The 13,577-nt window shown below is 48.7% G+C and overlaps 1 protein-coding gene across 6 annotated transcripts in view; it reads left to right on the top strand.

Annotated features, from left to right (window-relative positions):
• SFMBT1 (Scm like with four mbt domains 1) overlaps positions 1-13,577 on the top strand; it is a 169,711-nt gene that overhangs the window by 127,862 nt on the left and 28,272 nt on the right. For all 6 annotated transcript variants that reach the window (XM_006025869.3, XM_006025870.3, XM_014520970.2 and 3 more), the window contains one exon: positions 5,050-5,114. In XM_006025869.3, coding sequence (XP_006025931.1) covers positions 5,050-5,114 — 65 coding nt within the window. The remainder of the gene's footprint in view (positions 1-5,049; positions 5,115-13,577) is intronic.

Genomic DNA, 13,577 nt, shown 5'->3' with positions numbered 1-13,577 from the left:
TTCTGGGCACTGCACTTCAAGAGGGATGCGGATAACCTGGAGAGGGTTCAGAGAAGGGCCACTCGTATGGTTAAGGGCCTACAGACCAAGCCCTACGAGGAGAGACTAGAGAAACTGGATCTATTCAGCCTTCGCAAGAGAAGGTTGAGAGGCGACCTTGTGGCTGTCTATAAGGTCATCCCGGGGGTCTAGACCCAGCGCTCTTTCCTGCTTATGCAGGGGGTCGGACTTGATGATCTATAGAGGTCCCTTCCGACCCTAACATCTATGAATCTATAGACTGCCTCACTCTGGTCATGTTCCCCTGCAGGCCATCCAAGCTTTACTTTCAGGGCCCCTATGAGCTCAGGAGACATCCAGGCAGTCCTCTGCAGCCTCTCTGCTTGGAAGGTCTTTCCCCTTCAGCCAGTAGGGCCAGACTGACTGCTTTGGCTCAGCCCTTGGCATATATCTCCCAGGCCCTGCCCCTTTCCAGTCAAATGACTTCCTCAGATACTTTCTGTTTAGGATTCCTGGCTTCATCTCATGGTAGCTTACTGCTGTTGCCTAGATGCTGGACTGCTGCAAGGTAACCCACTCTGCAATAGGCCCTCACTTCCTATAAGGAGTCATCTCATCATAGAGGCCAGTCAGGTTGATCAGGTGTGACTTACCCTGGGTGAATCCATGCAAACTGTTCCTAATCATCACCTTTTCCTCAAAATGGATTTCTTGAGGACCTGCTCCAATTTTTTCAGGGACTGAGGTGAAGCTGACAGGTCTGTAGTTCCCTGGATGCTCATTCTTCCTTTTCTTCAAGATGAGCACTATATTTGCCCTTTTTCAATCATCTGGTACCCCTCCTGATCACCACGAGTTTTCAAAGATGATGGCCAGTGGCTCTGCTGTCACATCAGCCAACTCCCTCAGCACCCTCAGGTGCATCACACCCAGCCCCCTGTATGCATCCAGCTTTTCTAAATAGTCCCTAACCTCTTCTTTCACCACTAAGGGCTGCTCACCTCCTCCCCAAACTGTGCTGCCAGGTGCAGTAATCCGGGAGTTGACCTTGTCTGTGAAGACTGAGGTAAAAAAGGCATTGAGCGCTTCAGCTTTTTCCTTATCATCTGTCACTAAGTTACCTCCCCCATTCAGTAAGGGTCCCACATATTCTCTGGTCTTCCCCTTGTTGCTGACATACTTGTAGAAACCCTTCTTGTTACCCTTCACGTCCATTGTTAGCCTTAACTCCAATTGCACTTTGGCCTTCCTGATTTCATCCCTGCATGCTCGAGCTGTGCTCTTATACTCCTCCCCAATCATTTGTCCAAGTTTTCACTTCTTGTAAGTTTCCTTTTTGTGTGTTAGTTTACTAAAGATTTCCCTGATAAGCCAAGCTGGTCTTCTGCCATACTTGCTAGTATACCTATGCATCAGGATGGTTTGTTCCTCTGCCTTCAGTAAGGTTTCTTTAGAATACAACTAGCTCTGCTGGACACCTTTCCCCCTCAGACTGGCCTCCCAGGGGATCCTGCCCATCAGTTCCCTGAGTGTGTTGAAGTCCAGTGTCCTTACTCTGCTGCTCTTCTTCCTTTCCTTCCTCAGGATCCTGAACTCAATCACCTCGTGGTCGCTGCTTCCCAAGTTGCCATCCACTTCTATGTTCTCTACCAATTCTTCCCTGTTTGTAAGCAGCAAATCAAAAAGAGCACATCCCCTAGTTGGCCTCCCCAACACCCTCCATAAACTTCTTGGATTGCCTGTACACTGCTGTATTGCCCTCCTAGCCGATGTCAGAGTGATTGAAATCTCCCATAGGAACCGGGGCCTGTGACTGGGAAACTTCCACTACCTGTCTGAAAAAAGCCTCATCTTCCTGGTCTGGTGGTCTATAGCAAACCCCTACCACAATATCACTCTTGTTGCTCTCCCCTCTGACCCTAACCAAGAGACTTCCAAGAGGCTTATCTCCACTTTCATACTGGAGCTCTGAGCAATCATACAGTTCTTTTACATACAGTGCAACTTCTCCTTCTCTTCTCCCATGCCTAAACAATTTATACCCATCCATGACAGTGTCATGTGAGCTATCCCACCAAGTCTCTGTTATTCCAATCACATCATAATTCCGTGACTTTGAGAGGAATTCCAGCTCCTCCTGCTTGTTTCTCAGGCTCCATGCATTCATGTACAGACACCTGAGGCAACTAGTGGATTGCCCTACTTTCTCAGGAAGAATGAGAAAGAATGTCACCCCCAGGTTACCTGCTTACCCACTTACCTCAGGGCTTTTGGTCTCCATCCACAGGTGAGCCTAATTTAAAGCCTTCCTCATTAGGTTAGTGAACGTGTCTGCGAAGATGCTCTTCCCTCTCTTAGTCAGGTGGTTCCCATCTCTTCCTGGCTATCCTTCTTTTGAAACAACATCCCATGGTCCAAGAAGCCAAAGCCCTGCTGGCAACAACATCTGTGTAGCCATCCATTGATCTGCAGGAAGCATCCGTTCCTGCCTGGCCCTTCCCCTTGACTGGAAGGATCAAGGAGAAGACCACCTGAGCCCCTGGCCCCTTCACCTTTTGTACCCAAAGTTCAGTAGTCACTTGATCTGCTCAGGGTCACCCCTGGCAGTATCACTGGTACCCACATGGATAAGCAGCATAGGGTAGTAGTCAGACGGCTGGATGAGTCTAGGTAATCCTGCAATATCTCGGATCCAGGCTCCAGGCAGGCAACAGACCTCCTGAGACAACAGGTCAGGCTGGCAGATGGATGTGTCTGACCCTTGAAGAAGGACATTTCCAACCACCACCACCCACTGCTTCCTCTTGGTTGCAATGGTCTCAATCCTCCCCACCTTGGGGATGCCTGGCTTGGCCTACACAAATATACTCCTACTCATCTGTTGCTAGAACTCCACAACTGATCTCCAGGCAAACTGCTGCAGATGGAGATGAAGAGTTCTGCTTGCTGCCAGAGATCACAAGCTTCCAGCTTCCACCCTGCTGGGAATCCATGTCTTCTTCCTTCTCTAGTGCTGCCTCTCGCAGTCCTTCCTCCACAATCTAAGAGTTCCCCTCTAGCATGGAATCAATGAAGTCCTCATTGCAGAGGATGCTTTGGAACCTTGCACCACCTCCTGTAGCTCTCTTGCATGCTCCCTGAGGGACACCACCAGGAGGCACCACTCACATCACAGGCACTCCCCCACCTGGCTGTCACTGGAAGGAACCTGCAGTCTGCACAACACCAAACGCAGACTTGGGTATAAGCCTTGATGATGAGGGGTCTTGCAGGGACCAACACCTCTGCCACTGTGTGGCTCTGGTATTGTGATGTCCTCCAGCCATTTCTGTGTCTCTTAATCTACTTCCTGTGTCTTTCTGCCTCTCTTTCCAAGCCAACATTCCCTAGCAAACTCCCCTGTAATGGTTTGTTAACAGCTCCTTAGTACTGGAAAGTTCTCTCTTCCCTGGTAAACTGTTTTCTCAGACTCAGATTACAGCGAAAGAAGGTGAGAGGGAGTTTCAGGGCATGCTTCCTAGTGAACTTCCCCTTGCTCTGGACTCTAATTAAACAATGGGTTTTAAATTGTCTTGATTAAAGAGCTTACCTTTTAAAGCAGGGGTTTTCAACCAGGAGTACTACCCCTGGGGGTACTTGGGAAGGCCTCAGGGGGGTACTCAGCAGGGGGCACCGCCACTGCCATTAACGCAGCACCTCCACTACTGACACTTCTTCACAGTCACCAATCAGCCGCTGGGTACCCCCCAACCTCCCGCCACTCGTCGACTGGCCGGCAGGGGACTCCTTCCTTCTTGACCAGCTGCCAGGGGTATACTGACCCAAAAACATTGAAAACCCCTACCTTTAAAGGATCCCCTTCAAAGAGGGGGGCAGCAAACTGACCTCAGAACTGACCTGCAAACTGCCCTGTTTGCTGACTCCCTGGTCACATAGGGAGTCTTCTAATCTTACACCTTCCCAGTCCTGGACTAGCTCCACTGCCTTGGTAGTGCTTTTATCAGACACAGGCAGCAATCACCCAACTGTTCAGAGCACATGACCAAACACTCAGCAAACCAAACACACAGGCAGCTCTGGCTCACTTACCTTCCCAGAGTGATAATCTGGCACCTGGATCCTCTTCTTCTCGATCCCAGCAAACTGCTTGCAAATTACCCTATTTGCTGCCCCTGTTTACTCACTCACTGATTGCTTGGGGAATCTCCTTTTACATCCTCCAAAGGATGTCATAGTACTCCAGGCTGCCCTGGCACCCTGGTTGAGAATCACTGCTTTAGTGATTATAATCCAGCTTTGATACAGCCCATGGAGCCCTATCATTCAACCCATAATATTGCCTGTGGGTCTTGGATTAGGCCTGCATGCTGCATGCAGTATGCACCAGCCCTGACCCATGTGGAGCTTGCGTGGCCAGTTTAGCGTGTGCTGTGTGGAGCCAGGACAGGTATGTGGTGCATGTGGCACATGTGTTTTGAGCTGGGCTGCATCCATTGCACAGGGCCAGGCTGGTGGTGGCACCTCATGCAGCACATACCCCAGAACAGCCCCACATGCCACATGCAGCATATGCCCTGGACATGGCCATGGCAGGAGCATACTGAATGTGTTGCAAGGGGCTGGAGCTAGAACATGTGCTGCACATAGGGTACAGGGCCAGTCTGAAGCACACGCTTCATGCAGTGTTTATGCTGGCCCAGCCATACACATTAGCTCCAGGATGGAGGACCAGTCTGTAGGACTTATCTAGCCCATAGACTGCCCCCCCACCCCTGACCCCGTGACCTTCATCTGGTTGGCAGGGCCAGATAACTTTGATACCTCTGGGCTAGGTCAGTACATTTGGCCTTTCTGCATTCAGACCAATAATTCCTGCATGTAAAAAAAGATCAGCATAGAGCTGAAGATGTTACAAAGGGGGGACTGTGATTTAGAATAGATTATTTAAAGTCAAAATTGAAAGCGGAATAAGAGCAAGCCTTTAACCAATTGGTGTATGGAAATCTCTTCATCCTTGCACTCTTCCCAATGCCATCTTTATCGTTTCAGAATTCTATCTTCAAAGGCAGTCCATGAAGGACTGAAGAATCAGGAACTGAACTCTGCTGACTCAGGTGAGAGATTTGGTCATTGGGTTAAGAAGCTGTAAAAACACTGTAGATCAAGGGTGGCAAATTGTTCTGACCCCCTCCCCCTCACCTCTGCCACCACCACCACCCCGAGGCCAGATCCAGCCTGCAAGGTTCCTTGCAGGCTGGGTCTGGACCTACTTCTGGCAGTGGCAGGGAGCAGCATGAGTTAACAATTGTCGCTTGCCTTCTGCCACTAACTTGAATCCCTAACACAGGGGATGGCAATTATTTTGGCTGGAGGGCCGCTTAATGAGCTTTGGTGAGCTATTGAGGACTGCAAGGGTAGCTCTGCCCCTTGAAAGCTGCCCCACCCCCTGGTCACCATCTTGGGACTGAGAAGTCCCCCCCCTTGCCCCAAAAGTACTCTTTTTGGGAAGGGAGGGTTGCCATCTTGGTTTTTCTCTGGCTCTAGATCATATACTAAGAGCTAAACACCTACTATAAAGATTTAAATTTTATTCCAAAAAATATTTTTGTCATGATATGTCTGTGTACTGTATATAGAGATGATTGCATAATAACTCAAAAATAAAGTCTTACTCTTGTATGTTGTGTGTGGTTTGGGGTGTGTGTGTGTGTATGGTAGGGTGTGTGGGGGAACTTGTGAGGGGGGTGTGAGAGAGAGCAGTAGGGTGTATATGTGGCAGGGCATGGGTATGTGGTGTTTGTGGGGTGTGAGGGAGGGTGAGGGGGTATAAGGACCCCCAGTGGTGCATAGCCCCCACCCCCAGCAGCAGCAGCAGCAGAGGGCTGGTGCTCATGGCCTGCACAGGCGCTGGCACCCAGTGGCGCACAACTCCAGGCAGTACTGCGCATGGTGGCAAGGAGTGCAGCCTGGCCAGACCGCCTCTATCACATGGGGCTCCACATGGTGCACGTGCAGCTCCTGACACTCGTGCACCACTGAGGGAAGCCCAGCACAGTGGAACTGACTGCCTCTGCAACTCTTCCATGCAGGTCCTGGGACTCCACCAGAAGTGGAGGTGAGCCCCCGCTTCGTGTAGAGCTTTCTTCAGTGGGGCACAAGTGTCCGGAGCTGCACTTGCAATGAGCAGAGTCCCACACAGTAGAGACATGCCAGCCAGGCTGCACTCCTCACCACCATATGCAGTGCTGGCCAGAGCTGCATGCTGCCAGACGGCAGCCCCTGCACAGGCCATGAGCACTGACCCCTGCTGCTTCTGCTGCCACTGGCTGTGCACAATGGTGGGGAGTATGTGTGGGGTCACCGCCCTCCCTCACACCCACCCCCTCCCTCATTCACACCCTGGGCATGGGCTCTGTGCTGCCACAAGCCCCAGCCCCATGCTGTGCGCTCCCGCGCAGCTGCAGCTCCCTCTGCTCCCACCCCCGCCACTTCTCTACCTGATGCCTGGAACAAGAAGAACGCAAGGGAAGCTGAGCAGGTTCCCCAGCAACTGAAGCAGTGGCAAGAGCAGCTCTGCCTGGAAGCTGCGTTCTGGCTAGGCAGGGCCGGGCCCTTCTGCCCACAAAGATGGGTGCAAGGCATGTGGGCTGGGCGGGGTACAACTAGTTGGTGGGTGCCTGCTGGCCAAATGAAATTGCCTAGTGGGTGGGATGTGGCCCGTGGGCCATATTTTGCCCACCCCTGCCCTAACAGGCCTCCATACCCTGAATTTTGGAATCAGGCCCTGTCCCCTGTGCCCAGCCCTTGAATTCCCTGCTTTTCCTGGAGCCCTGCAGGACAAATGATATGGCCTTGCAGGCTGGATCTAACCCATGAGCCATATATTTGACCTGTCAGCTATGAATCAATGATCTCAGTATCCAGCAATGCAATAGTGCAAAAGGAAGGCTTTTGATGTTCTTTACTCTGAATATAGTTTGTCAAGTGATGAATAAGTCTTAGGGATGTGAAAGCTAAAACAATTAATCATACGTGTGTTTAACTGATAAGTGCAGTAATAACCAGTTAACTTACTAGTCATCCTTTAGGTCAGGGCAGGCATAGCCTGGCAGGGAAGTGGGGAAAGGAAGCCGCAGGGATCAGAAGGCAGCAGGGCAGGGAGGGAGGGAGGGGTGAGGAGGTGGGAGGGGCAAGGAAGGGGTGAGGGGGACTAGTGCCCATAGCCCAAGAGGAAAACAGTGAGCAATCTAATGGCTCATCAATTAAGCAATTAGTTGCTCATTCATAGGTGCTCCCTCCCACCTAGCACAGGGTTTCAGGTGAGCTGTGTTGTCTGGTTGGACTTCCCTCCTTCCCCCCTCGTCAAAGGACTCTGAGAGTGGGGAGTGGTTCCCAGTAACATCTGTGTCTAAGCTGCTGTGTTATCAGCAGGGATCCTGGTTTTCTCTGATGATAAGTATATATAATAGTGGTGTTTCATTTTGATCATGGAAAAACGTGGATTTTGGACTATTTTAAATCTGAAAATTGGGGATTTTTTTTATTATGACAGAAAACCAGGATCTCTGATTATCAGTTGATCATTTAGTTAGAGGAGGTTAAACAAATTTTTTTTAATTATATTTACATCTCAAATAAATCTGCAGTTGGTAAAAGCATGCAATTGCTACTACATCTATATGCCATGAAAACTGTGTTGCGTTAATCTTGAAAGTTAAGCTATTTTAGTATCTTTTCTCCCACGAATGGATATCCCAGTGGAAGTCAGAGCCATTAGTATTGTATTAATCATATCTTGATTGTTCCTGGACGTTTTCCTGTAAGCTAAGTGGTTTTTGTTAAATATACCGGGATCATAGAAAAGAACAGCTGGAAGGGACCTTCAGAGGTCATCTAGTCCAACTTCCTGCCTGAGGTAGGATCATCCTTATCCAAACTATCCTATACAAATCCATTGTCTAACCTATTAGCAAAATGACACAATCAACCCTGACACAACCACGAGACATAGTACCCTAATGTGCCACAGGTACAGCAGGTAGACAATGGTGGCCAGGGTCTTTCTGCTGCAAAGTTTCAAGGAAGAGGGTCATGCTTCACTCCCCCCTATTAGGAAGGCAAAAACCCCCACAGGCTATACCAATCTGACCATGGAGTAAAATTCCTTCCTGATCCTAGTGATAGGTCTTGCTCTGGGCAGAGAGAGAAGACCCTCTAGCCAGAAACCTCTGGGTTGAAGTCCCAGTAGGGCCATTGGCCACACCCCAGTCAACTTCTCAAGCCTTGGTTGCAGCCAACACCTAGTGTTTCCAAGAAAGATAACCCCCTTCCCCTCCCTTCCACCTCCTGCTAACACATATAGCAGCAGGAGTGGGGAAAATTTCCTGGCCTCATCCAGCAAAGCCCAGAAAGCACAGGAAATATCCATATTACTGCATAGGCATAACTACTCTTAAACCATCCCTGACCCAGACTTATCCAACCTTTTTTTGAACACCTCCAGTGATGGAGATTCCAGAACTTCCCTAGGCAGTCTTCCACTGCCTCTCTGTTTTAACAGTGAAGAAGATTTTCCAGATCTCTAACTGTAGCAAGGTTTGAGCCTCAGGGGCAGCTGTGACAGCCCTTGGTGGTCACCAGGGATCCTGGTTTTCACTGATTTAAAAAAAAAAATATATCCCCAAATTTCAGATTAAGAAAAGTAACCCAAAATCCACATTTTTCTGTGATTAAAATGAAACACCGCTGTATATATAGATATATTTATATATTTATATATTAGTGACATTTCATTTTGATCACAAAAAAGTGTGGAATGTTTACTTCTTTAAATCCAAAAATAGGGGATTTTTTTTTTTTAATCAGAGAATAGGATCCCTGGTGGTCACACAACCCATGCCATGCTCCTGCTCTAGGGTAACCTCCCCTCCTCACTCACCAGCCATGCCTTGATGTACTTGCCTGATTGAAAGGGAGCCCACCTAATGGGTCCTAGAGTAAGCCTCAATTCCTCTGACAGCCAGCAGGTCCCTTCCAAATCTCAATGGTCTCCATCTGGCTCTCAAGCTAAGCAGGCTGTCCTGGCCCATTTGTGCCCACCAGGGCATCAGCAACCTTAAGAAGTATTCAAAGCCTCAGGTGTTACTATTCAGCCATTCTTCCTTGCTGGGGCTTCAACCTTCCCAGACTCCACCCCTTTACTCTCACTGGGCCTTCTAGCCTAGGCCCACTCTTCTGGGCCTGGCTTCTGGGCTCAAGCCCTAGTCCTTCTTACTTTGTTTCTTGGCCTTCTGGCCCTAATGTCTGCCTGCCTTGAGCACTGTGTTCTGAGCCTACATTGGCTTGCCCCCAGGCCCTGTCTCTGCCCTGCCTGGGTGCAAGCTTGCAGGGCCAGACTGTTTTTTTTGGCTCAGGCTCTAAGTTTAGGTAGTTTATAAACCCTCCCACTTCAGATTAGGTGGTGTCCCAGCCAGCCACAGGAGTTTCTCCTTATGACCTGATGGCTGGTTTCCATGGCAGCTTGTGATTGCTGCTCTAGCAGCACCCCAGCTGCACAAACTAGGCTCTGCCCTTCTGTCTTACTGCCTGGCTGCTACCTTTGCAACAAGTGTCTTAAGCAGAGTTCTCCTGATCAGGCTGCAAGGGCACCCCGTTACTTTAATGAGCAGCTCCCTGCCTAGGCAGCAGTGTTTCTCTACTGCCTTCCTTCTTGTTTCTGGCCTGTATTCTGCTGCATAGGCTCTATCAGCTGCAGCTTTTCTCCTTAAAGTAACAGGAGCCCCAGGGACTGTTACACCAATTTAACCATACTTTGCTGCAACTTCAAGCTATCGGTCCACATCCTACTCTGCAGCAAGAAAATAAAATTTGTTTTTCCTCCTCTTTATGGCAACCCTTCAGATATTTCAATACTGCCATGTCATCTTGTATCTTAAGTGCCTTTTCTTCAAGCTGATCATGCCTATTTCCTTCAACCTCTCCTCATTTGATTTGCCTTCCAAGCCTGTGATCTTTTGTGTTGCCTGCCTCTGGACCTGTCTAATTTCTCCATGTCCTTTTCAAAATTTGGAGCCCAAAACTGCAAACAAAACCCTCAAACTACATGTGGCCATATTCTGTGTAAGGGAGGAAATTATTTTCAAAACTGTCTCCTGGCAATAAATGTATTAAAGCATTGAGATACATATATAGAACTGTAGATTTTAGGTTTGGCTAGCATAATAAATATTTGTACTCTGTGCAGTTAGAATCCCATAGGATACGTTTGCTTTTGTTTCTGGTAACACATTTATCATGGTAAACAAAGATCTTTCACAGAAAAAAATATCTTATGTACTAGATAGTGAAATTTAATGGTTTCTGAATTGTTGAAAGAATGCATATAATAAACAAATATTCCCGCTGGTGAAACAGGTAAGACATCTAAATGACAGGGATCTGTATGACATCTAAATGTTTGTTGCACTGTTTGACATACAGTAAAATGCATGTCTGAAGCTATGCCAAGTATAGTTTTTGCAGAACTGATTGCTGCTTACTTTGTATTTTAATTGATTTTTAAACAGAGGCACAATGTTAGTATGGTTTCATATGTTTTATCTGTTGGTTTTCAACCACTGGCATTAAGGCCTCTAAATGAAAATGTTTCTTAATCAAAATGTATAATATTACTAGAGAAAAACAATTTTATTGTTATACATCTGTAGGTATCTGATATGCATTTTAAAGGATGCCAAAGTACTTCACCGACTTTAGTTGACGTGAGAACTAAAAAAACACAGCTTCTTTCATTAAGCATTAAAATGTAGCAATCATTAGGAACACAGCATTTAGGAAAATAGGTTAATACATCAAAGATTTCTATATGGATAGGTCATTACCCAAACATAATCTCTCTGACCATAGATCACCCAGACCCAGTATATTCCCATCTTTGGGTTGAAAAAACTGGCTTGTTCTGCAGTATATGTATGTCAACCTTGCCAGCCTGTCACTGTTTGCTGATGTTCATTGAGGATACATGCATCATATTCATAAAAAAGATATGGGATGGGTTGGCTAAGGATGATCCAGTGTTTCTCAACCCATGGGTCACAACCCAAAAGTGGGTCACAAGAATGTTTCAAAGGGTTGTGAGCAAGTGCCAGAAAAACATGTGAAAGCACAGGTTTCCCCTTGCAGGTTGGCAGCATTCCAGCCTGCAAGGGGCTGTTTGGGGCATGGCCAGCAGCATCCAGGCAGGGTTCTGGGAGCAGGGGTTGGAGGGCCAGAGCCAGCAGCCAGGGGAAGGTAAGTGTATCAGGAGTGGGGGTTGGAGGGCCAGGGCTTGGGGACAGTTGAGGGGGGGGTTGGGGGCAGGTAGCTGCTGGCACTGAGGGAAGGTGGCTGGGCTCTGAGGCTCTAGCAGGGCAAGGACAGCAGAGGGGAAAGCTCCTGCTGCTTCATCAGGGGAAGGGATACAGCAGACCTGCATGGCCAGGCTGGTGATACCAAGGCTGGGGTCTGTGGGCAGGGCAGCTGGAAGACACTGCTGGACTGGCAGGAAGGGCCATGACCAGGCTGCCTGGCACAGCACATGAACCCTAGCCCAGGGCAGGTGTGCCAGAGACTTCTGCTCCTCCTCCCTCCAGCCTCACTCCGCTGCCACCCACATGAGCCGGAGCCACCGCAGTCATGGCACTCAGGCCTGAGCAGGATTTGGGAAGGTGGGGGGCCCTTTCAGCAGGGCTTGGTGGGGGGTGGGAAGGGGCTGAGGCTTAGGAGTGAGGGGTCAGCATGGCCCAGGAGGGGTAGGGGGCTGTGGGTTGGGCGGCAGGACCAGGGGTGCATGGGTCGGGACAAGCCATCAATCTTGGCAAATGGGTCCCAATACAAAAAAGGTTGAGAACCACTGAATTAGATGACCCCTGGAGGTCCTTCTAGCCCTACTTCTCTATGATTCTATGATTATCTAAAATAGCAGACTCTTGTAATGCCTACTTTTTTGAAATGCCACCTGCTCAAAAGTGTATTCCAGTGAAAAGTTGATAATCTTTTTTTAATGACATGAGGCTGTTTTCTCTAGCCTAGAGGGTTATAAGCAGGGATCCTGGTTTTCTCTGTTAAAAATTGCAAGTTCTCTGACAAAAATGCACAATCCCAAATTCTTTTATTAGAAACCTCCAAATCTGCATTTTTCCATGATTAAAATGAAATGCCACACAATGTTTTATTGATATATTTACAATTTTAAAGCAATTTGGAAGCCTATCAGTGCCTCAGTCATTATCATAAAATAAATTCTAAATATCTATACATTTGGGTGTTTGATTTTGTGTTTTTTATCATGGAAACTCAGAGCTCCCCCATCCCCTTCAATCACCAGGACATTGGGTCCAGCTGCAGCTGCACCCCCCTCCCCCCATCTCAGCTTTGTGGTGCTGAGCAGCCCTGATAATGCAGGTGCCTTGTAGACCTGTGTGAGTAGGCAGCTATTTGATACGGCTTCGGATCCAGCTGCTTCGGATGCCAGCAATCCAATCCAGAAGTCTGGACCAGGTTCCCGCTTCTATCCGGCCGAAGCGGCTCCAAAGCTTTGGAGCTGCCTCGGAGATCTGGCCATATGGTATAGTGGGGACTCAATGAAATATCTATAACTTTGTTGGTTTTTTTCTTATTTGGATGAAACTTGCAGGGGGGGTAGCCTCTGCTGATAACATGAAACCTGCCAAGTGTCAAGAAGATTGGTGCAGGAGTTCGGGGGGAACCGCACCCCAAATTCTTAAAAGCAAAACTCATGTCACGTGTATGTGTTATGCCATGGGGGGTGAAAACTGCGGGGGTGGTAGTCCCTAGTGAGGCCAAGAAGCCTGCCAATTTCAAGGAGATAGGTGCAGGGGTTTGGGGGGGCCTCAGGCTGCTGACAAGCAAACCTCGTGCCATGGGTGACACTGTGTGTTAAAGCGCAGCAGGGTGAAAACTGCAGGCCTGCTAGCCCCTGCTGCAGCTACAAAGCCTGCCAGCTGTCAAAGAGATAGCTGCAGGGTGGGTTCTGGGGCCTCTCATCCATGGGAGCGTGATGGGCCTGTGGTGCCCTGGGCACACTCATCCATAAGAATATGATGGGCTCTTGGGGCCCGGCACCTCTAGCTGCTGACAGGCAAAACTCGTGACATGGGTGCTTGTGCAAGTGCCTGTCTCCGTCTTGGGGCAGTTGATTATCTGTATTGATTATTTCCTCTCCTTAGTCTGGGTTTTGTGTCTTGGGGCAGTTGATTATGCCTGTCAGCAGCTAGGGGTGCAGTTCCCCCCTCACCCCTGCACCTATCTTCTTGAAAACTGGCAGGCTTTGTGGCCTCAGGGGCTATCATTCCTGCAGTTTTCACCCCCCCTGTGGTGTAACACATCCACATGGCATGAGTTTTGCTTCCAAGAATTTGGGGTGCAGTTCCCCCCGAGCCCCTACACCGATCTTCTTGAAACTTGTCAGGCTTCATGTTCTCAGTAGAGGCTACCACCCCTGCAAGTTTCATCCAAATTGGACAAAGAAACAACAAAGTTATAGATATTTAATTGATTCCCCATTATACCCTATGGCC

Source organism: Alligator sinensis, unplaced genomic scaffold (assembly GCF_000455745.1).
Source record: "Alligator sinensis unplaced genomic scaffold, ASM45574v1 scaffold78_1, whole genome shotgun sequence".
Taxonomy (NCBI): domain Eukaryota; kingdom Metazoa; phylum Chordata; order Crocodylia; family Alligatoridae; genus Alligator; species Alligator sinensis.
The sequence above is the reverse complement of the archived record's forward strand: the minus strand, read 5'-3'. Positions and strand labels throughout refer to the sequence as shown.